General features: G+C 37.2%; 1 protein-coding gene across 14 annotated transcripts in view; it reads right to left on the reverse strand.

Annotated features, from left to right (window-relative positions):
• Positions 1-23,474, reverse strand: part of RUFY3 (RUN and FYVE domain containing 3) — a 96,395-nt gene that overhangs the window by 30,388 nt on the left and 42,533 nt on the right. For all 14 annotated transcript variants that reach the window (XR_010725618.1, XR_010725616.1, XR_010725617.1 and 11 more), the window contains 7 exons: positions 14,179-14,352; positions 13,264-13,381; positions 12,331-12,432; positions 11,408-11,531; positions 9,251-9,312; positions 7,976-8,041; positions 6,463-6,532 (listed from right to left, as the gene is read on the reverse strand). Coding sequence is in view for 11 of the 14 variants with exons in the window: in XM_066232493.1 (XP_066088590.1) it covers positions 6,463-6,532; positions 7,976-8,041; positions 9,251-9,312; positions 11,408-11,531; positions 12,331-12,432; positions 13,264-13,381; positions 14,179-14,352 (716 nt within the window). In the remaining 3 variants the exon portion in view is untranslated. The remainder of the gene's footprint in view (positions 1-6,462; positions 6,533-7,975; positions 8,042-9,250; positions 9,313-11,407; positions 11,532-12,330; positions 12,433-13,263; positions 13,382-14,178; positions 14,353-23,474) is intronic.

Genomic DNA, 23,474 nt, shown 5'->3' on the forward strand with positions numbered 1-23,474 from the left:
GAGGCACAAAAAAGAGAAGAGGAGAGAGACTCACGAATTAAAAAAAATGAGAAAGCGCTACAGGAATTGTCTGACTCCATCAAAAAGAGCAACATAAGAATAATAGGTATATCAGAAGGAGAAGAGAGAGAAAATGGAATGGAGAACATATTCAAACAAATAGATGTGAACTTCCCAAGCCTATGGAAAGAACTAAAGCCTTCAATTTAAGAAGCAAACAGAACACCGAGTTATCTTAACCCCAATAAACCTACTCCAAGGCACATCGTAATGAAATTGGCACAAACCAATGACAAAGAAAAAATTCTCAAGGCAGCCAGGGAAAAGAAGAATACACATATAAAGGAAGGCCCATTAGATTATCATCAGATTTCTCAGCAGAAACTCTACAAGCTAGAAGAGAGTGGACCCCAATATTTAAAGTCCTGAAAGAGAGGAACTTCCAGTCAAGAATACTATACCCATCAAAGCCATCCTTCAAATATGAAGGAAAAATAAAAACATTCACAGATACAGAAAAGATGAGGGAATTTACCACGAGAAAACTCCCACTTCAGGAAATACTAAAGGGGGTTTTCCGACTAGATACAAAGAACAAAACAAAAAAACCCCACAAGTAAAAGCTCCACCAAGAACACAGTAAAATCAAATTTAAACTGTGACAACAAAACCAAAAAAGGGGAGAGGAAAAAGATTAACAATAGCAAAGGAAGACAGAGTGCAGAAGCACCCATGAGATAGTGTACTACAATGAACATGGTAGGTACCCTTTCCATTACTTAATGGTAACCACCCCTGAAAAAACCACCACAGAAGCACATGACTTGAAAAAAGAAGTAACAGAGGAAAGAAGTATGGATTACAACCAAAAATAAATGATAGAAAAACAAAAGAGAGGACTCAAACAAGATACAAAACTAACAGAAACCAATATATAAAATGGTAATAGGAAACCCTCAAGTGTCAATAATTATACTAAATGTAAATGGATTAAACTCACCAATAAAAAGACACAGAATAGCAGAATGGATTAAAAAAGAAAATCCAACTGTATGCTTCCTACAAGAAACACATCTAAGCTACAAGGATAAAAACAAATTCAAAGTGAAAGGCTGGAAAACAACACTCCAAGCAAATAACATCCAAAAAAGAGCAGGTGTAGCAATACTCATATTTAACAATGCTGACTACAAGACAGCAAAAGTACTCAGAGACAAAAACGGTCATTTCATAATGATAAAGGGGACACTGAATCAAGAAGACATAACACTTCTTAATATATACTCACCAAACCAAGAAGCACCAAAATATATGACAGCTACTGACTGACCTAAAAACAAAAACTGACAAAAACACAATCATACTTGGAGACCTCAATACACCACTGACGGCTCTAGATTGTTCATCAAAACAGAAAATCAATAAAGAAATATTGGCCTTAAATGAAACACTAGAACAATTGGATATGATAGACATCTATAGGACATTTCATCCCAAAGTATCAGAGTATACATTTTTCTCTAGTGTACATGGAACATTCTCAAGAATTGACCATATGTTGGGCCACAAAAATAACATCAGCAAATTCAGAAAAATTGAAATTATACCAAGCATATTTTCTAATCATAAAGCCTTGAAACTAGAATTCAACTGCAAAAAAGAGGTAAACAAACCCACAAAAATGTGGAAACTAGACAACATACTTCTAAAAAAGGAGTGGGTCAAAGAAGAAATAAGAATAAGGATCAAAAGATACATACAGACAAACAAAAATAACAATACGACATATCAGAATCTCTGGGATGCAGCAAAAGCAGTAATAAGAGGGAAGTTCATATCACTACAGGCCTATATGAATAAACAAGAGAGCCCAAGTAAACTACTTAACTTCACATCTTAAGGAACTAGAAAAAGAAGAACAAAGACAACCCAAAATCAGCAGAAGAAAGGAAATAATAAAAATCAGAGCAGAAATAAATGAAATAGAGAACAGAAAAACTATAGAAAAAATTAATAAAACAAAGAGCTGTTTTTTGAAAAGATCAACAAAATTGACAAACCCTTGGCAAGACTCACCAAGGAAAAAAAGAGAAAGGACTCATATAAACAAAATCCAAAATGAAAGAGGAGAAATCACCACAGATATCATAGATATACAAAGAATTATTGTAGAATACCTTGAAAAACTATATGCCACCAAAATTTTTTTAAAGACTATTTATTCATTAGAGAGAGAGAGAGACAGAAGGGGGGAGGAGCAGGAAGCATCAACTCCCATATGTGACTTGACCAGGCAAGCCCAGGGTTTTGAACCGGCAACCTCAGCGTTTCCAGGTTGACGCTTTATCCACTGCGCCACCACAGGTCAGGCTACATGCCACCAAATTTAACAATCTAGAGGAAATGGATAAATTCCTAGAACAATACAATCTTCCTAGACTGAGTCATGAAGAAGCAGAAACAGTGGTAGAGCGTCGGCCTGGTGTGCAGGAGTCCCGGGTTCGATTCCTGGCCAGGGCACATAGGAGAAGCACCCATCTGCTTCTCCACCCCTCCCCCTCTCCTTCCTCTCTGTCTCTCTTCCCCTCCCGCAGCCAAGGCTCCATTGGAGCAAAAAAGATGGTCCGGGTTATGAGGATGGCTCCTTGGCCTCTGCCCCAGGCGCTAGAGTGGCTCTGGTCACGACAGAGCGATGCCCCGGATGGGCAGAGCATCGCCCCCTGGTGGGTATGCCGGGTGGATCCCCGTCGGGTGCATGCGGGAGTCTGTCTGACTGCCTCCCCGTTTCCAGCTTCAGAAAAATACAAAAAAAAAAAAAAAAAAGGGAAGAAGAAGCAGAAAGCCTAAACAGACCAATAAGCAGGGAGGAAATACAAAAAACTATTAAAAATCTCCCCGAAAATAAAAGTCCAAGGCCAGACGGCTATACTAGTGAATTCTATCAAACATTCAAAGAAGACTTGGTTCCTATTCTACTCAAAGTCTTCCAAAAAATTGAAGAAGCAATACTTCCGAACACATTTTATGAGGCCAACATACCCTCATATCCAAACCTGGCAAGGACAACACAAAAAAAAGAAAACTATAAACCAATTTCTCTAATGAATACAAGATGCTAAAATACTAAAGAAAATACTAGCAAATCAATCACAACAACATATTAAAAAAATAATACATCATGATCAAGTGGGATTCATCTCAGAATCACAAGGATAGTTCAACATACGTAAAACAGTTAACATAATACACCATATCAACAAAACAATGAACTGAAATCACATGATCTTATCAACAGATGCAGAAAAGGCATTCGATAAAATACAACACAATTTTATGTTTAAAACACTCAAAAAAGGGGTATAGAAGGAAAATCTCTCAACATAATAAAGGCCATTTATGATAAACCATCAGCTAACATCATATTCAATGGTATAAAACTGAGGACTTTTCCTCTTAAATCAGGAACAGACTGGGTTGTCTACTCTCTCCTCTCTTATTTAACATCATGTTGGAAGTTCTAGCCAGAGCAATCAGACAAGAAAAAGAAAAAAAAAGGCATTCATAATGGAAAAGAAGAAGTAAAGGTTTCACTTTTTGCAGATGATATGATCCTATATATCAAAAACCCCAGAGACTCCATAAAAGATTACTAGAAACAATAAACCAATACAGTAAGGTCACAGGATACAAAATTAATATACAAAAATCCATTTCCTTCCTATATGCCAACAATGAAACATCAGAAAATGAACTCAAAAAAATAATCCCCTTCATGGTTGCAACAAAAGAAAATAAAATACCTAGGAATAAATATAACAAAGAATGTAAAGGACCTATATAATGAAAACTACAAAGCATTGTTAAGGGAAATTGAAAAAGATATAATGAAATGAAAAAATATTCCTTGTTCTTGGATAGGAAGAATAAATATAATCAAAATGATCATATTACCTAAAGCAATATATAAATTCAATGCAATTCCCATCAAAATTCCAATGGCATTTTTTAAAAAAATGGAACAAAAAATCATCAGATTTGTATGGAACTATAAAAAACCCCAAATAGCCAAAGCAATTCTAAGGAAAAAGAACGAAGCTGGGGGCATTACAATACCTGATTTCAAATTATATTACAGAACCACGACAATCAAAACAGCATGGTATTGGCAGAAAAATAGACATTCAGACTAATGGAACAGAATAGAAAGTCCAGAAATAAAACCACATATATATGGTCAAAATATTTTTGAGAAAGGGGCCAACAACACTCAATGAAGAAAAGAAAGCCTCTTCAACAAATGGTGCTGGGAAAACTGGAAAGCCACATGCAAAAGAATGAAACTCGACTACAGCTTGTCCCCTGTACTAAAATTAATTCAAAATGGATCAATGACCTAAATATAAGACCTGAAACAATAAAGTACATAGAAGAAGACATAGGTACTAAACTCATGTACCTTGGTTTTAAAGAGCATTTTATGAATTTGACTCCAAAGGCAAGGGAAGTGAAGGCAAAGATAAATGAATGAGACCATATCAGACTAAGAAGTTTTTGCTCAGCAAGAGAAACTGATAACAAAATAAACAGACAGCCAACTAAATGGGAAATGATATTTTCAAACAACAGCTCAGATAAGGGCCTAATATCCAAAATATACAAAGAACTCGTAAAACTCAATAAACAAACAAACAATCCAATAAAATATGGGAAGAGGACATGAACAGACACTTCTCCCAGGAAGAAATACAAATGGCCAACAGATATATGAAAAGATGCTCATCTTCTTTAGTTATTAGAGAAATGCAAATCAAAACTACAAGGAGATACCACCTCACACCTGTTCGATTAGCTATTATCAACAAGACAGGTAATAACAAGTGTTGGAGAGGCTGTGGAGAAAAAGGAACCCTTATCCACTGTTGGTGGGAATGTAAGGTAGTACAACCATTATGGAAGAAAGTATGGTTGTTCCTCAAAAAACTAAAAATAGAACTACCATATGACCCAGCAATCCCTCTACTGAGTATATACCCCCATAACTCAAAAACACTGGTACGTAAAGACACATGCAGCCCCATGTTCAATGCAGCATTGTTCACAGTGGCCAAGACATGGAAACAACCAAAAAGCCCTTCAATAGATGATTGGATAAAGAAGATGTGGTACATATATACTATGGAATACTACTCAGCCATAAGAAATGATGACATCAGATCATTTACAACAACATGGATGGACCTTGATAACATTATACTGAGTAAAATAAGTAAATCATAAAAAAACTAAGAACTGTATGATTCAATACATAGGTGGGCATAAAAATGAGACTAAGACATGGACAAGACTGTGGTGGTTAGGGAGGTGGGGAGAGGGATGAGAGAGAGGAGGTGGGGGGAGGAGGGAGGGGCACAAAGAAAACCAGATAGAAGGTGACGGAAGATTATTTGACTCTGGGTGATGGGTATGCAATATAATTTAATGTCAAAATAACCTGGAGATGTTATCTCTGAACATATGTACCCTGATTTATTAATGTTACCCCATTAAAATTTAAAAAAATATATGATTAAACAGCATTTCCTAGCTGGTGATTTAACTTGGTTTTATTTAAACCAAATTTATCCCACTGAGTGTAACAGAATAGTTAGAAATAGGAAAAATAAGGTTTTTTCCACTTGTAAAATTTTATATAAGGATTTTAATAGAAACATCTAATGTCACTGAAGAAAAAATATATGTAGCTTAGACTTTGGTAAGTCAGGAAAAAATATATTAATCAGGAGTGAAACATAAAATAATTTCCCTCTTATTTTAGGAACTTTTAAAAGAATTTTCACATATTTATTCTTATCTGATCTTTAGAGTAATTGTGAGGCTGAAAGAGAAAGTATAAATGACAGTAGGGAACTGGACCTTTGGAAGTCAATGACTCTCTTGCTCAGCAGCACATGACATGTGGCATGTTGTGTAAGCAGGGATTACTGGTCTTCTGACTTGTGCTCTAGTGCTCTTTATGTTAGCTACTCACAACCTCAAGGAGAAAATAAAGCCTGTGGAGGTAGGGAGCTTGCTGATATGGCACACATAAATCCATGCCTGGCACATATAAATCTTTGTCTAGCTCTAGCATAAAAGTAGTATCTATAATGTTTGTTGAATGAATAAATGATGAATAATTTTATGCTATATGCTAAACATTAACTGTTGGCTGGCCCTGATAAAACAAAAGAAAGCAAGATATTTGATCAGCTTAGGTTCCATGCCTGTCTAGTCCAACTGGATAACTGAAACCCCTGAGAAAAGTCAGCTGGCCATTCTTAGTTAGAACAAGGAGTTATGTCCTAGAGTAGACAGATCCTAAAAACTCAAGTCCTTTATTTCCAGGGCTCAAGAGATATTACTTTCCAGTAACACACATTACTAAATTCTATAAGTCAATCAAAGAATCTTCAAAACACTTACTTCCTCTGTCAGTTTAGTGTTGGATTTTTCTAATGCATCCACTTTTGCCTGAAGGTTATTTACAGTAGCGCTATTAAGAAAAGAAAAACATAATGGTCTCTTTTGAGAAACAGAACAATATCCTGTACTTTCCTTTTAAATGCCCATCACATTTATCATTCACTGTAATCTCCACGATTTTCAGGAGACTTGCAAGCTCTAGGACAGCTTGCTAGGGGATGTGTGTCTTAGCAGCTACATCACTGGCACTGAAGCTTGTATTTAATAAGGACTTGTTGAATAAAATGAAAGAGCAAATGCACTATACAGGAAACTTTAAGGTTTACTGGTATACAATAAGAGGCTACATGAATTAAGTGCCTGCCACATAACAAACACTCTTCTAAATGTTTTTACTTGTATTATTTCATTCACTCCTTTCAATAGCCCTAAGTGTTAGATATCCTCAATTATAGATAAAGAAACTGAGGCATAAAGAGTAAATTAATAGTGTCATGCTTATATTCTATTGTCAACTGTAACCATATCTTTGCTTGACTAACAACACCTCCATCATTCAGTGTAGTCACTATTAGTTCTTGGTCCCCAGAGAATGCACTTAAATTATTTTGGAGTTTTCTAGCTGGATTCAAGGTGACAATTTAAATTGATATTGCTATAGTCACATTATGGTCTTTGTTTAAATTAAAATGATTGTTTTTCATAGGAAAACTATAAACAAAATAGTAATAGATATATTTATTCTTCTTAATTATTTGATAGTCTTTAGAACATCAATGTACTTGAGAACACCAAGATATTTTGGATGGCTCTGCTCAGGAGAGAGAAGACTGTTTCATGTTCCACACACTTCTGAAAAATACTTGGGAAGCATTTGGTAAATTAATGGTAGTGATCGTAAAAAGAAGGTAAATTAATACCACCAATCTGATGTATAAATGAGAAATGCAAGGGACCAACGAGATAGATTAATCTAAAGGTTCTAAAAGAAATGAATGGTTTACCTAAGGTTAGTACTGAAATATGCTAGATCTACTGAACCAAGAGGGCCACCACTTTCAGCTGTAAACAGTAGGTCATAGAATAATGTCATCTTGTTCAGCAGCATTGGTTTATGTTCATGAGATGCCATAGGAACTTAACTCCTTTTTACATCAATTAGCCTGTGGTAAAACTGGTTTCATCACATGTTGTTTTGCGTAAAGCTGCAGAACCTATCAATGATGTTAAATGAGGACTTACTGGATGTCAAATATTTAAGAAACTAAATTGAATGTATTTCTTTAATTACTAGAGGCATAATTACATGCTAATCTTATTACTGTCTTTCACTAAAGGTTACCAAAACAGTTAAATGCCATTTTTCCATTGCCTAGCTCAGTGACCGGCAAGTAGGAATTCTACATATATATTTGTTGTACTGTTTCAATTTATTCTTACAGCTCATCAGTTTACCCTTCGCTTCCCCCTCAACAAAACCCCAAATAAGTAATAATATTTATTCATTTTTTACTTCAGATGTCTGTTGAGTTCTTCTACATAGTTCTTCTGGTCCAGAATTGCAGTAATCTGGCCATCTCTGGGCAGGGGGTGGGGGGAGGTTAGGGGTATAGAGAGAAAATAGAAAATAAATAATATTAGAAATACCGAGACTTCCCTTCCCTCAATCTTTTTATAAAACAAAAAAAGGAAATTGTGGCATAGACACTGAACCAGAAGACAGACCTGATGTATAACCCCCTTGACAGCAACAGGAAGACTTGGAGGTTTAAAAAAAAGATGCACAAAAACCCATATTATATTGATAAAGCCCTGTTATAACTTATATACACAAATCAATAACTTAGGTTACAGATGTAATATTACAACCTATCAGGGGCATTTAAAGAATAAACATTTTCTTCTCCCAACTGATAGTTTTTTTTCTTTTAGCTTCCCTAGTATTATAACAATTTTCCATTTGTTGTAGGAATTGAATTAAGCTTACTCTGGTGTAATAATAGTTGTTCTCAAAGGATATACATTTGCTTTTAAAATAAATGGTATAAAAGGCTTTCATAAAGGTCAAGTGTTTATTATTATGTGAAAAAATAAACTGTGAAAAAAGGAGGTTCACTTTCAGAGCCAGCTAATTTATAATAGGCAAAAATTAAACAGCCAGACTTTTCAAATAAAGACAAAAATCAAGGCCACATACCTATACAACTACTTAAAGAACAAGTGATATAATCTTAGCTCTATGTCCAAGGTTGAAAGCTTCAGACTAATTATGCTTTCAACTGCTAAATTTATAAAGGGCATAAGGTGTGTTTTTGATCTCCAATTTCTAAGTAGCATATCACCATGTTTTAAAAAACTTATGTTGAAATAATTGTATATTTACAAGAGTTGTAAAAGTAGTGCTGTTCCCACACACTTTATCTTAATGTTAACATTTTACATAACCCCATGACATATATTTACTATTGTAAATTTTAAGCAAACTGAGAATGCAATTCTTCTCGTCAAGAGAGACCATGTTTTCAAACACTACTTGAAGAGATTGAGCATTGGGTTTGTATTATACAAATTTTAATTCTGTTTTCCCCTGAACCACATAGCAGAAAAATCACTTTAACTAAAACCCCTTTTAGGATTAGACACAACAAACAGTGCTGGCAACATGCTATTAAAACTTTACTATTAGAAATTCTTTCAGCTAGTCTGTTAAAAAGCAGTATTGTTGAAAACTTTAAATACTATCATAGAATATTAAGTTAAAAAGAAACCCAACTTTTTGGGTACATACCCTTCGCTACCTTTACTGCTGTTCCCATCCTTGAGATACATTGAAAAGTCTATAACTCCAACCTACAGAGAGAATTTTCAGAATTTAATAAAAAATTATATTCTTTTACCAAGGCAGAACACGTCTCATTCCAGACAATACTCATAACAGTGATATAGTCATGACAATTACTAAAAGATTTTAATGTTTCACTTTGAGTATAATCACCAATTGACAAGGATTGTAAGTAATGAATCAAAATTAAGTCAATAGGATTAGAAGACCACATCAGACTAAGAAAGTCAACAGAATACTTCTAAGAAATTTAAGGTTTAATGTTTCTTTCTCTTACACTATTTTCAAGTATTCTGCTACTGAACCCTTATATTTGTTTTTAGAAACCTCTTTTAAAATTATAATCACAATAATACTGTGCATGCCCTTATAGAAGTTTTAGAAAATACATATAAACAAAATGAAGTAATACAAAACACCCATAATCCCAGCCACCTGAAGATGACCACTGTTACATTTTGGTATCTATTCTTCCAAGTTTCCATTGGCATGCCTACACTTTTCAATATTTCTATATTATCATTCAGCTTATTTCTCTCTCTCGCCTTCCTCCCTTCCTTCCTTCCCTCCCTTCTTTTTTTTTTTTTTTTTTTTTTTGCATTTTTCTGAAGCTGGAAACAGGGAGAGACAGTCAGACAGACTCCCGCATGCGCCCGACTGGGATCCACCCGGCACGCCCACCAGGGGGCGACGCTCTGCCCACCAGGGGGCGATGCTCTGCCCATCCTGGGCGTCGCCATGTTGCGACCCTCCTGGGTGTCGCCATGTTGCGACCAGAGCCATGCTAGCGCCTGGGGCAGAGGCCACAGAGCCATCCCCAGTGCCCGGGCCATCTTTGCTCCAATGGAGCCTTGGCTGCAGGAGGGGAAGAGAGAGACAGAGAGGAAGGCGCGGCGGAGGGGTGGAGAAGCAAATGGGCGCTTCTCCTATGTGCCCTGGCTGGGAATCGAACCTGGGTCCTCCGCACGCTAGGCCGACGCTCTACCGCTGAGCCAACCGGCCAGGGCCCCTCCCTTCTTTTTTTAAAAATTCTGATTGGGGATTGAACCCGCAACCTTGGCATATTGGGGCACTGCTCCAACCAACTAGCTACCCAGCCAGGGCCAGCTTTATTTCTTTTTAAAATACACAACAAAATATACTTTCATTTCCATTTTTCATTGGAAAATGTAACAGAAATTCATCGTAGCATTTTATACAGAAGGGATGACAAATAGGCACAGTGAAGACAGCAGATTTATTTATGAGGCAATAAATGCGTACCAAGCTCTGTTCTAAGTATATTACATGTGCTCATTCCTTTTTCCCTCACAGTATCACTGTGAACTAGAGATAATATTTCTTATCCCTGCATTACAGGTAAGGAATCTGAAGCATCAAGAAACTAAGTAACTAGCTATTATAAAAAATGAAGAAGCCAGTCTCAACCTAAACAGTTGGGTTTCTGAGACTTCACTCTGAACTACCATGCTATACTGACTTTTAGCATTTGGCCTATTTATGTATATGTTAGCCTGAGCAAAATACTTTTAACAGAGATCACAGTCAAGGTAAGAATTTGATAAACATCAGAATGCATAAATGAGCCAAGTTGGAAGGTAAACAAACTAATTTTTTTTTAAGCTAGAGAAGGGGTAACAGAGAGACAGATTCCCACATGCACCCCAACCAGGATCCACCTGGCAACCTCTGTCTGGGGCTGATGCTTAATCAGTCAAGCTATTTTTAGCACCTGAGGCTGACATTTGGACCTACTGAGCTATCCTCAGCACCCAGGGTCACACTGAACCAACTGAGTGAGTCACTGGCTGTGAGAGGGTAAGAGGGAGAGAAAAGGGAAAAGGACAGAAGCAGATGGTCACTTCTCTTGGGTGCCCTGACCAGAAATCAAACATGGGATGTCCATACGCTGGGCTGAAACTCTATCCACTGAGATAACTGGTAGCAAACTCATTTTTTTAATATTCACATCAAAATGAAAGGAAATCCTATTTATGACTTAAGGAATTTCCCCTAATTTTGTTGGAATAATCTGATCAATCCAAATTCTGAGATGACAAAACTCAGAGTGACACACTTGGTAAATGAGTATGTTTTTCACACCTGAGAGTCTAGATCTTCTCCTTTCATACAGAAATTGGCATCAATGACATTCAGGCCCACCAACAGACCAGCAATTATGGCTCCTTCTTCTTCCATCATGAGGGCATTTGGCTCATAGAATTCACTGTAAGAAATCCATGGAGTGCTCTATTGTAATAAAATCTCAAGAACCAATGATGAAATCACAAAACAAAAAGGAAAACGCTTGCCTCATGGTTGAATATGGTCATCTATGATAACAGTAAAAAAAAGAAAAGAAAAAAAAGATGGCTCGAAGACTTTATTTAGATAATAGATGCATGAATAAACTCTAGATAATAAACAGTCCAGCTGAAAGAAAAAAAATAATCAGAATGGTATTTTCATTGAAATGAGTATTCATGCTTTCCCCACATATCTGTACTTGTGAACAGAACTTCTTCATTTTAATGTAGACCTATTTATCTATTTGTCGTCTTTATAGGTAGAACTTTTTGTATCTTGTTTAAGAAGTTTTTGTCTCCTTTATGTTTTCCTCTAAAATTTTTTTTTCTTCTTTCTCATTGTTTCCATCTGGAAAAAAATTTTTTTGTGTGTTGCACTTGAATTTAATGTTACATGTCAACTTCCTGTCTTATTAAACCTTGGTGCGTGCTAAGGTGTCAAAAGCCCTTCCCTATTGTGTAGAGGTGTTAAGTTGTGGACTGCCCTGCAAGGGACCATATATGTGCCACAGTGACAAACAACATTCATAACATAAAAATACCTATTCCTGAGCATGTGTGTTGGAGGTGTGGAAGGAGGTGTCAGTTAAACTATGTGAAAGTGTTATGAATCAACTGTTTCTGATCTACAAAACTGATAAATTTACATAACTTGGCCTCGTATGATGGATAACATAGCAAGAAAAAACACACCAAAGTTCAACGAGAAGATGTTCATACCTGAGAAGTTCCTTTTTGTTGATCAGAGCTTTCATATATTCTGAAAGTTTCTTTTGCATTAATGCCAATCGAAGCCATGCTCTTCCTCTGCCTACTGGTGTCCTACAAAAACACAGAAACCAAACAACCTAAAGTAGCAGAAATAGGGTCACAATGGGACAGATTTACTTACTTTTGCTAATGGTCCCCCAGCAGAGCACACACACTGAGGTGCTCCTCACAACCTCTCCTCCACATCCTGTGCAGATTCTGTGTGACGAAAGGGAGCCGGAGGATATGTTTGGGGCAAATACTCTGGTGAAGAATTACTGAATGAGACCACAATTTGATGGTCCAAAGTGTTCCGTCAGATATTCCATCAGATCAATATCAGTGAATCCTCATAAATTTACTGTGGATCATATAAGTGCCCAAATAATAATAATAATGCAGACACAGACTACTTAGACCTCTATCTGATTAAAATTAAACCAATCTAACTGGGGAAGGTGATCAGAACTTTATCAAGTTCTAAGGCAGGTTCTGGGTATCAGTTCCCGAGGTTCACTTGTTAACTGCTTTAATTTTAGTTTTCAAACTCCATCAAACACATTCTTTTTTTTTAAGTCCAGTATGCTATCTCCTTTGACTAATTTCTTGAAATTCACTAAATGTTTCCCACAAGTGCTTTAAAAAAATAAGAAAATGTGTGGTATTTTAACATGAAGACAACCTCTCTCAGATTAGTAATAATAATTATTCCTCACAGGCATATTTCTCTTAATATTCTACATTGCCAGTTCTCTCAAAACAGTGCCTACTCATAGCAACAGTACGCATTTTGAATTGTTATGAAATAAATTATTATGGTCATCATTTTTTTAGTCTCATTCTTCAAGGGAATGGTTAATGAGAATGTTTTCTCTCACAAACAGAATCCAACCTTAAACTTACTTAAGTCCTGGAAGATCTTTAACACTTGCTGTTATCTCTGCAGCTTCTGGAACAAGCTTTTCTACCAGTTCTAGAGGCCCCCAGAAGGATTTATTTTGTCCAAGGAAAGTTTTCTTAGCTAAGGAGATAAAAACAAAGCTATATTTTAATATTCTTTACAACATAAACATGCCCTCAACACACACACACACACACACACACACACACACACACCCCTCCCATCTATTCAGTACTCTTTTCCAGGAACTAGTCCTAGATTACCAGGTATTTCTAAGATTATTCATGCTTTCATAATATGTAACATTTTATAAAAATCAAAAATCCCCTACTTTCTAAGACATAGTCCTTCTTTTTTTTCAGGAAGAATTTATGGACTAGCTCTATATATAACAAAACATTTAACAATATAGTACTTAAAGCTATCTGGTATTAGTGAAGAAAAGTCCAATAGGAAAGACTATATAATCCAGAAAGAGGCTATCAACTATCAGGGAAGAAGAAGGAAAAGAAAGGTCAACAAGACTGGGTCCTACGTTCAAAAGCTTTCAGTTAAGTGGGAAGAGCATGGAAGCGAGAGCCAGGTGCGAGGTCTAGCACTTGCTCTGCCCCACACACGACAGATAGGCGAGGCACCTCCCATCCTAGGCCTATTGCCAACCCGCCAAACATAACTGCCGTATTAGAGCAGCCACTTAGAACGGCCCTTCCAGCTCTAGTATTTATATTTAATGATCTGTGTTTTTTAAGCCCTATAATACTTTAAGACAACCATATCTCTGCACACATACAGGCTGCATCTCAACAGATTAATATGAATTCAAGCCTCTTATTCTTTGGCTCCACAAAGAATGCTTTTCTTCCTGGGCACACATTGTTAGGCCACAGCTGGACACACACTTTGAGGCCATGGCCCACCTTTCAAGCCGTGTTTCAGGCAGTGCTCCATCACCACAAAGAACTGCTGGAGAGGTGCGTAGTCAGAGTCCAGAGTTCTCCCCAGGTTCAGGGCTGATTCGATCAAGCCCTTGATACTCAGCTTGGCCATGTTCATCAGGTTCATGCGTTCGTTAGCCATGAGATAATTAGGATCTATAGCCAAAGGAGAAGATGTTGCCTGGTTACTGGAAATAATGCATTTAAAAAGTCAGTATAATTTCATTATGTTGACCTTTGCATTGATGGTGCAAAGGAAAAATGGTGGGTAAAATAGTTGTTTTGGCAAAAATCAAGGCAGTGGTACCAAGTTATACTATTAGCTACTATATTCTTCTCTGCCATGTACTTGTTAAAAAAATAAGATATGTCCCCCTTAGGAATATCCTTAATCACAGAGTAAAAATTTCACATTTTCAGCTTTGAGTGCAGTCTTTTAATATTTTCAGCACTGCCTCTGCCAACACCCTGACTGGGCAGCCATCACAGCTCACTCTCCCACAGCCCTCAGGCTGGTCCGCTTCCACCCGTGAGCTGCCCCTTTACTCTTTACACAATTTTTGAAGTGCTTTAAAAAATAAAACCAGCCTGACCAGGCGGTGGCGCAGTGGATAGAGCGTCGGACTGGGATGCCGAGGACCAGGGTTCGAGACCCCAAGGTCGCCAGCTTGAGTGTGGGCTCATCTGGTTTGAGCAAAGCTCACCAGCTTGGACCCAAGGTCACTGGCTTGAACAAGGGGTTACTCGGTCTGCTGAAGGCCCACGGTCAAGGCACATATGAGAAAGCAATCAATGAACAACTAAGGTGTTGCAACAAAAAGCTGATGATTGATGCTTCTTATCTCTCTCCGTTCCTGTCTGTCTGTCCCTATCTATCCCTCTCTCTAACTCTCTCTCTGTACCTGTAAAAAAAAAAAAAAAAATCACATAAAAAATAAAACCAATGAAAAAAAGATAGAATACTTAAAATCTGTTCCAAATATACTATTTGCATTATTAGTATTTATACTAATTATCATCATTATTATTTGAACTAAGTATTACTAAATAAAAAGAATTAACATTATTAGTATAATGCAGTATTAGAACTCAACCAATTCGTAATATTTTTAAGACTTAGAACAGAGTGTGTGGCTCTCATCATTCAAACTATCTGAGAAAAGGGACTAAGTACCATATTTTATTGACAGAATTCAGAACAATGTGTACACTTAACACCTTCATTTACAGGTGTGTATCCTGTGTCAGATACTGTGGGCTGCTGCTTACAATGTAATCTCAGTCCTTCCTTACAACATGCTGCGAGACAGTCACCAACATACAAGGAAGGAAAACGAGGCTTAGAGTAAAGCAGCTGCCCCTGCGCACAGCACTAATAGACGATTCAGAGTTTAGATCAAGTTTCTCCAAATCCAAACCCTGTGCTCATGACCTCTATAATCCACTTATAAATGAATCAGTGACTCCAAAAAAATGTTGATCCTTCTTTCTTGCTGACTGTTCTTCTACATGATTACCTTATTTAATTCTTGTGACTCTATCATTTAAGACTATCCCTTCTTTTCAGGAGTTAAAGTAAACCCGTAACAGTTAAGTGGTCCAAGGCCAAAATAATTATAGGTGGCAGAATTTGGACATAGATCTTATAATATGAAAATGCTCTTTCCACTATGACATACATCTTCCCAAACATCAAATACGCTAAATTTCTATAAAAACTAAAAAAGGCCTAAAGAGCTATGAAATATTTTAACTCTTCCTTGGAAGACAAAAAATACTGATAAATCTGTGCTCCCATAATACAAACAAGCCACAACATAAAAAGGGGATTATTTTATTTAAATGGTCCCAAGCAATTTTTTCACAAAATGTTTTAATTTATGTCTGCTTTTACAGTTAAATGAGCAGAATCAAATAGCCAAAATCTCAGCTAATCTTCTCTATTAAGGACTTACTGTAAATTGACAGTTCCAACTATACAAATCTTGGTTTATTGAAGAGTTAGTTCTCTATGGTAATACTTTTAGAGAATACTTTATAATGAAAAGTCAGAATTGGTACACATTGCCATTAACTTTTTCTTGCACACCAACAAATGTTTTAGGACCATGCCTCAAATGTGGCTCTCTTTGTTCAAGGTAGGTCAAGTTATCAAGACCAGAATAAGTTCACAGGAAACACAGAAGTATTAAAAGGAAAAAAAAGGATATCCTCTGAAAAAGCAGTGAAGAACAAAGTCATCAGACATTAATTTCCAACTTTGTTACCAGCATTTATGTATGGTAGTGTCTTCGACCTCCAGTAGTGACTGGGAGAAAGAAACAGGGTGGGTGTGCATGGATGTTTCAAGAAAATGTGGTTGAAGTTGGATAAGTGGCTGCCTATAAGAAACTATTCTCTCTGCCTCGAGCCTGTACACCATTAAGTCCGGGTGCTAATAAAATTAAGCAATGCTGCTAGTCAAAGTACATAACCAGTTTCCAATTTAGTAAGAACCAGTCATGTGGGGAGAGCTGGATTTAGAGTATGTACAAAATACCAGGTTTGAAGACCCGATTTCCAGAAGGAGTGATACATTTCTATCAGCTCTTCTGCACTGCCCCATCTCATGAGTCTTGTAATCAGTAGCAAAAATGTTCAAGACATCTGGCCGGGGTCTGGGGTGCATAAACTACAGAAAGATGGAACTAGTGCCTAGGAAATTAAATGCGTTAATACCTTAGACCAGGGGTCCCCAAACTTTTTACACGGGGGGCCAGTTCACTGTCCCTCAGACTGTTGGAGGGCCGGACTATAAAAAAAACTATGAACAAATCCCTATGCACACTGCACATATCTTATTTTAAAGTAAAAAAACAAAACGGGAACAAATACAATATTTAAAATAAAGAACAAGTAAATTTAAATCAACAAACTGACCAGTATTTCAATGGGACCTATGCTCCTCTCACTGACCACCAATGAAAGAAGTGCTCCTTCTGGAAGTGCGGCGGGGGCTGGATAAATGGCCTCAGGGGGCCGCATGCGGCCCACGGGCCGTAGTTTGGGGACCCCTGCCTTAGACTGTTAGTATGGTGCTAAACCCTATCTAAACTAAACTGAATCAAACACAACAATACACCCATTTTTTAGAAAATATTACTCTCAACCTCATCACTACTGACATTTTGGGCCATAATATTTTTTTGGCGGGGGTAGGGAGGGTGGTTGCTGTTCTGTGAATCAAGTTTAGCAGCAACCCAGGCCTTTACCCACTAGATGTCAGTAACACCCTCCAATGACAACCAAAAATGTTTTCAGATCTCTAGATACTGCAAAACCTTTCCACGGAGATGAAGTCGGGTTCCCTCTCCATTGACAAACTACTGCTCTAAACAAATTCTAAAAAGTCAAACAAAAATTGGGGTAATTTGACAATTATATATCAGAGCTGAAAAGAATTTATTGCTTGTTATTAGTTACTTAAAGCATAAGTTAAATTGATTATTATTTAATGCATATTATCAACATTTTTGTGTTGTATAGTATATATAAGAGTAATGGTCATTACAAATAATTTAAATTATGTTTTCTGGTTAGTATTAAAGTGCTGAAAGTAATTAGTACTTAAAATTAATTATCTTTTTTTATTTTGTAATGTTGGCTATTAATTATGAATACCAAATCCTTAACTTGATTTGTGACAGAATAAGAAATTCTCGACTCAATTAATTGGTTGTCTTGACTTGTACTAAAGTATAAAATGATTTTGTGGAACTAATATATACTGTTAAAAAGGGCTGTAACAACCAGATGAGAACATGAAGGGACTTCTGAGAGGCTGGTTAAGTTTTGTGGGGTTTTTTTATACGTGAGAGGAGGGGAGATAGAAAGACAGACTCCCACATGGACCTCGACCCGGACCCACCTGGGTCTGGGCCATTGCTGAAATCAACTGAGCTATCCTCAGCACTGGAGAACACGCTTGAACCAATTGAGCCACTGACTGCGGGAGGGTAAGGGAGAGAGGCAGATGGTCCCTCTCATGTGTGCCCTGAATGGGGATCAAATGCAGATGTTCACATGCCAGGCCAACACTCTATCCACTGGGCCAACTGGCCAAGGCCAAACTTGGTTTTTTGATATGGGTATCAGTTGTGTGAAATTGTTGATGTGTGAAATTTCATTGAGCTGAATACTTCTGTGATCCTTACTGTGTATTTTATACTTTGAATTATAAAACGTTAAATAAACCCTGGTCTGATAGCTCAGTTGGTTAGCGTCATCCCATCATCCCGACATGCAAAGGTTGCAGGTTTGATCCCAGTCAGGGCACATACAGGCACAGATCAAAGTTTGTCTCTTTCTCTAATATCAATAAATAAAAGTTAAATAAAGTTTTGCTATATTGTGTAGGCCAGAAAATTATTTTTTTAAATGCATGACTTTTATAATATTTAGTCATACATTTTCTATGAGAAAATAATCATTAAAATTGTAATTTTCACAGTGCTGACATTTGACTATTAATCTCAAAACTGAACTTTTGTGTATTCATTCATTCATTCATTCATTCATTTTCTTCAATTAATATTGAACATACACTGTTCAGAATCCATAGATAAAAGACTTAGTCCCAAACATCGAAATACTTACTATTCAACAAACTTGGATAATATAGAAGTCTGGAGAACAAAACAGGGAAGCTTACAGAGAATACTTGAAATTTCAGGATAAACATTATCACCTTTGGCAAAGATCAATTTTATTTCAGGATAAGTATATTCAAAAATTTTATATTAAACCAAATATAATACCCATTGTATGAAATTAAATGTAAATTTTATATATATATATATTAAGGTTAAGACAGTAGACATGATATTAATATAGCATTTTAGGCAGGCTGTAAATCCAAGACAATTTCTTCTGCCATTGCTGTACTTCTGTAGAAAAGTTTGAGATGCACAGCAAACATATAACAATAAGAACATCAACAAAAATATGACTAGGACACTATGGGAATATGCATAGGAAAAAGCTACCTGACCTGGCTCCATTTTTCATTTAAATTTAAGGGGCACAGGTAAGTATATATAAATTCTCAGAGAATGAGGATTTTTTAACTTATAAAATGTTTTTTTTAAAGACTCTATCCATTCTAGAGAGGAGAGGGGGGGGGGGGAGAGAGAGAGAGAGAGAGAGAGAGAGAGAGAGAGAGAGAAGAGAAGCGGGGAGGAGCAGGAAGCATCAACTCCCATACATGCCTTGACCAGGCAAGCCCAGGATTTCGAGCTGGTGACCTCAGCGTTCCAGGTTGACATTTTATCTACTGTGCCACCACAGGCCAGGCAACTTATAAAATGTTTATTCATTCTATAGAATTTTAAGGAAATTAAAAGATATCCAGGCCCTGGCTGGGTTTCTCAGCGGATAGTGTCATCCCAGCCTGCCAGGGTTGCAGGTTTGATCCTGGTCAGGACACATACAAGAAGCAATCAGTGAATGTACGACTACATGGAACAACTAAGTGGAACAGCGAGTTGATGCTTCTTATTCTCTATCACTCTTTCTTTCTCTTTCTCTCTCCCCTCTCCACCTCTCTCTCAAATCAATGAAAAAAAAAAAAAAGATCCATTAACATAGCTGTTAACACTGGACTGAGTGTGGCAGTTAAAGATAAATTGGAGACATATAAATAGTCTTATATAAAATAGTAAGAGTGGATCAAATATTACTCTTCTCGTGCAATGTGACTTTTCACCCAAAAAATCAGACAAAATAAACTAAAATCTCTACAATATAGTAATTCATAAAAGCAGCAGATTAAAAATTAATATATAGAAATCACTAGGTGCCATTATTTCACTAAGAGGATGAGACTTTTGAGTTCATTCTTAAAGGACAGAAATAACTAGTCAGGCAAGGAAGTGGCAGGAGCAGAGCTGTGAAGGAACAGCTTGGGTACAGGCACAGAAGTATGGAAGAACATGGCATACTAAAAAAAACAAAACACAAAATGCCAGAGGTTTATGATGCATGTACGTGTTGTGAGATGAGAAATGGGAAAGAGAGATTGCTAAGACCCCAGTTTAAGGAGTGTGGGTTTTTACTGTAAAGTCAGTAAAGATTTTAATGTGAGGTGTGATGTCACAGATTTGAAAGTTAGAGAAGCCATTCTAGTAGCCTTGTGGAAGGTGAATTAGAAGGGTACAAGAACTCAAGGCCGAGGAACAAGTAAGGCTCCACTGCAGCAGCTGAGGAGAAAGGATAAGGAATGAGACCAGAGAGAGCAGCAGGTGCAGAGTGGGGAAGGAGAGTACAGTCAGGATTGTGGTGAACACAATACACTACACCAGGGGCCCCCAAACTACAGCTGGGGCCGGGGCCATTTATCCGCCCCCGCCGCACTTCCGGAAGGGGCACCTCTTTCATTGGTGGTCAGTGAGAGGCCCATAGTTCCCATTGAAATACTGGTCAGTTTGTTGATTTAAATTTACTTGTTCTTTATTTTAAATATTGTATTTGTCCCCGTTTTGTTTTTTTACTTTAAAATAAGATATGTGCAGTGTGCACAGGGATTTGTTCATAGTTTTTTTATAGTCCGGCCCTCCAACGGTCTGAGGGACAGTGAACTGGCCCCCTGTGTAAAAAGTTTGGGGACCCCTGCACTACACAGATGATATATTATAGAATTGTACACATGAAACTTATGTAATTTTATTAACCAATGTCACCCCAGTAAATTTAATAAAAAGGAAAAAATAAAATACCCTAAAAAAGAATTAAAGGGATTGAAACTGAAAAACAAACCAACCAACCTGATGACCCCTTGGACATGAGTTAAGGAGAAAGAAGGGAGAGGAACCTTCCCGTTTCTAGTTCCTGCACTTAGATGAATGGTGGTGCAAATCATCTTGGTGGGAACACAGCAGGGGCAGTGGACTAAAAAGTTATTGTGGAATGACTATAGCTAAAATTATGCACTATAGTGATTGGTTTTCAAATCAAAATTCTTTCAAGAATGTGTGAGTCTTCATTAAATCTCTTTAAGACTGCTCATTTCCACATGAAAACATTTTAATAAACTTTAGAATCATGTGATTCATTTAGTTAAGTGATGACAGAAGTGAACCCAAAGTCATAGCTAAGAGTGACAGTGAGTCACAGTTTTGTAAACCAATCATCTGACCAAGACCCCATTTTATTTCTTGATACTGCAGTGACTAATGTTTATACAGAGAAATCCTGAAATGTTTCATGAATAATTGAAGGAAAAGTAGGGTATACTTAATCAGTTAAGTATGTTACTTTGCACTCTATTCTTGGAAAAGTGGGGATAATTCATATGTAATAAAGTAGTAGTTAATATTCAGAATTCCCTGCTTATTTAATAGATCAAAACTTTTATAAGAGAAATAACATAGTTGTCACAGAGATTTCCAATGATACCTGAGAGCATTAATAAGAGATTTAAAATGACAAACTAGCAGAAAGCTTTTTCTATGTTCAGAATGACTGAAGACCAGTTATTTCTAAATAAATCTATTTTGAACCTTTGCTGTAATAGTTATTAGGTTATAAAATTGAACATAAAATGAGTCCAATTATGAAGTCCATATGAGTCCTTCATAATGAAGACAATTACTAAAAGGACCTTGTAATAAAATACCCTTTCTCCATATCTCACCTGTAAAATGTTGGGAGAGACCATCTTCCCTGGACCTCCTGTGCTACCACCTGGGCTTACTGGGCTGTATCAGCACTCCAGGTCCTGACCACTCTTTCACCCAGGCCGTTTCTCAGGGTTGTTTATGCAGCTAATAATCATGAGAGATGAGGCTTTCCTACCGCTTCCTATAAAGCAATGGATTCCCCAAACAGTGCTCCTCAGATGCAACACAAGCTACCCACCACTGATGGAGCTTCTCGCTGCGCCATACAGTGTCCCTCGGTGGGACTCTGGTGCAAGAGGAGCTGACACACATGCGGATGTTCAGGCTGCTTGCAATGTCACGAGGAACATCCTTGGTCTCTGACCTAGGAGTCTTGGGTCTTTTGCCAGTGTCCAAGAAGCACTAAGAGGAGAATTCCTTTTCTTTCCCTTTTCCTTTCCCTTTCCCTTTCCTTTCCCTTCCCTTCCTCTCTCTTTTCTTTTTTCTTTCCTTCCTTCCTCCCCTCCCTCCCTCCCTCCCCCCCTCCCTCCCTCCTTTCTTTTTCTTTTTTTTTTTTTAGCTTTAAGTAGGGTAAACACCAGACCCCCACAAAAACCAGGAATTATCTCTATCTTAAATTCCTGGAGTATCATATACTTGTGCTCCAAATGAGGCACCAAAAGTAACATAAATGAAGTATGAAAAATGTGGAATGGGAGTCCTTCCTGGGTGAACTGGAACACACAGGGAGGCAGGAGGCAGGTGACACGGGTCTATAAAACTGGACTTGTACATTCGTGAAAGAGGCAAGGGGAACCTTGCAGATTCTGAGCAGGTGAGCTGTATGATTAAAAACTTGAATGGGGATGATGAGTCCGAGAGGATTATGCAAAGTGGATTTGGGGGAAGAGGGTAAAAATAGCCTTCCATGAAGAACTGTATCTGCTAAGAAAAGAGAAGTTAAGAATAACCCAAAGTCTTTGCCCTGGGACACTAGAAATAGAAATGAAAGAACAAAAAAACAAGTGTTTTTGGAGATAAGGAGTAAAATCAGCTTGGTTTTGGATACAGAAAAGGATATTTATGTAAAAGCATTCTCTGCATAATTTACATCACATTGTTGCAAATACAAATTAAAGTTTGGGGTTGGATAATCACTAGCATAAGGATAACAGCAGCAATTATTAGAAAAGATGCATTCACCAGAAGAGATATTTTAAAGGGAAACAGGTGGACACAGGGTTAGTGGCCCAGCCTTTAAAGGGTCCAACAGTTATCGGTTGGGAACAGAAGCCAAGCAGTCATTTCAGGAATGACTTACATCTTAGCTGCTAGGGCTGAAATGGATCCATACCAGAGAGGCAGTACAGGATACTGGAGTGTCCTGAACTAAAGGTTAGACTCCTTACTGCAGTATAGAATTGATTTAGTATGTTCCTCATAGTGAAGTTATGTATTGTTTCACGAAACTTTTGTTCTAGATATATACACATAAGTGATGTATGTACTAAGATGCAATGGAAATATGCTTTTACAGTGGATCTTGAGTCAAAAAAATTTGAAAAACTTTCATGTGATGGTTAAGAGCATTAAGCTCTGGAGTGAGTCTGTTGGTGTTTTAACTCAACTTGAACTCTTCCCAAG

This window comes from Saccopteryx bilineata, chromosome 5, assembly GCF_036850765.1.
Source record: "Saccopteryx bilineata isolate mSacBil1 chromosome 5, mSacBil1_pri_phased_curated, whole genome shotgun sequence".
Lineage (NCBI taxonomy): Eukaryota > Metazoa > Chordata > Mammalia > Chiroptera > Emballonuridae > Saccopteryx > Saccopteryx bilineata.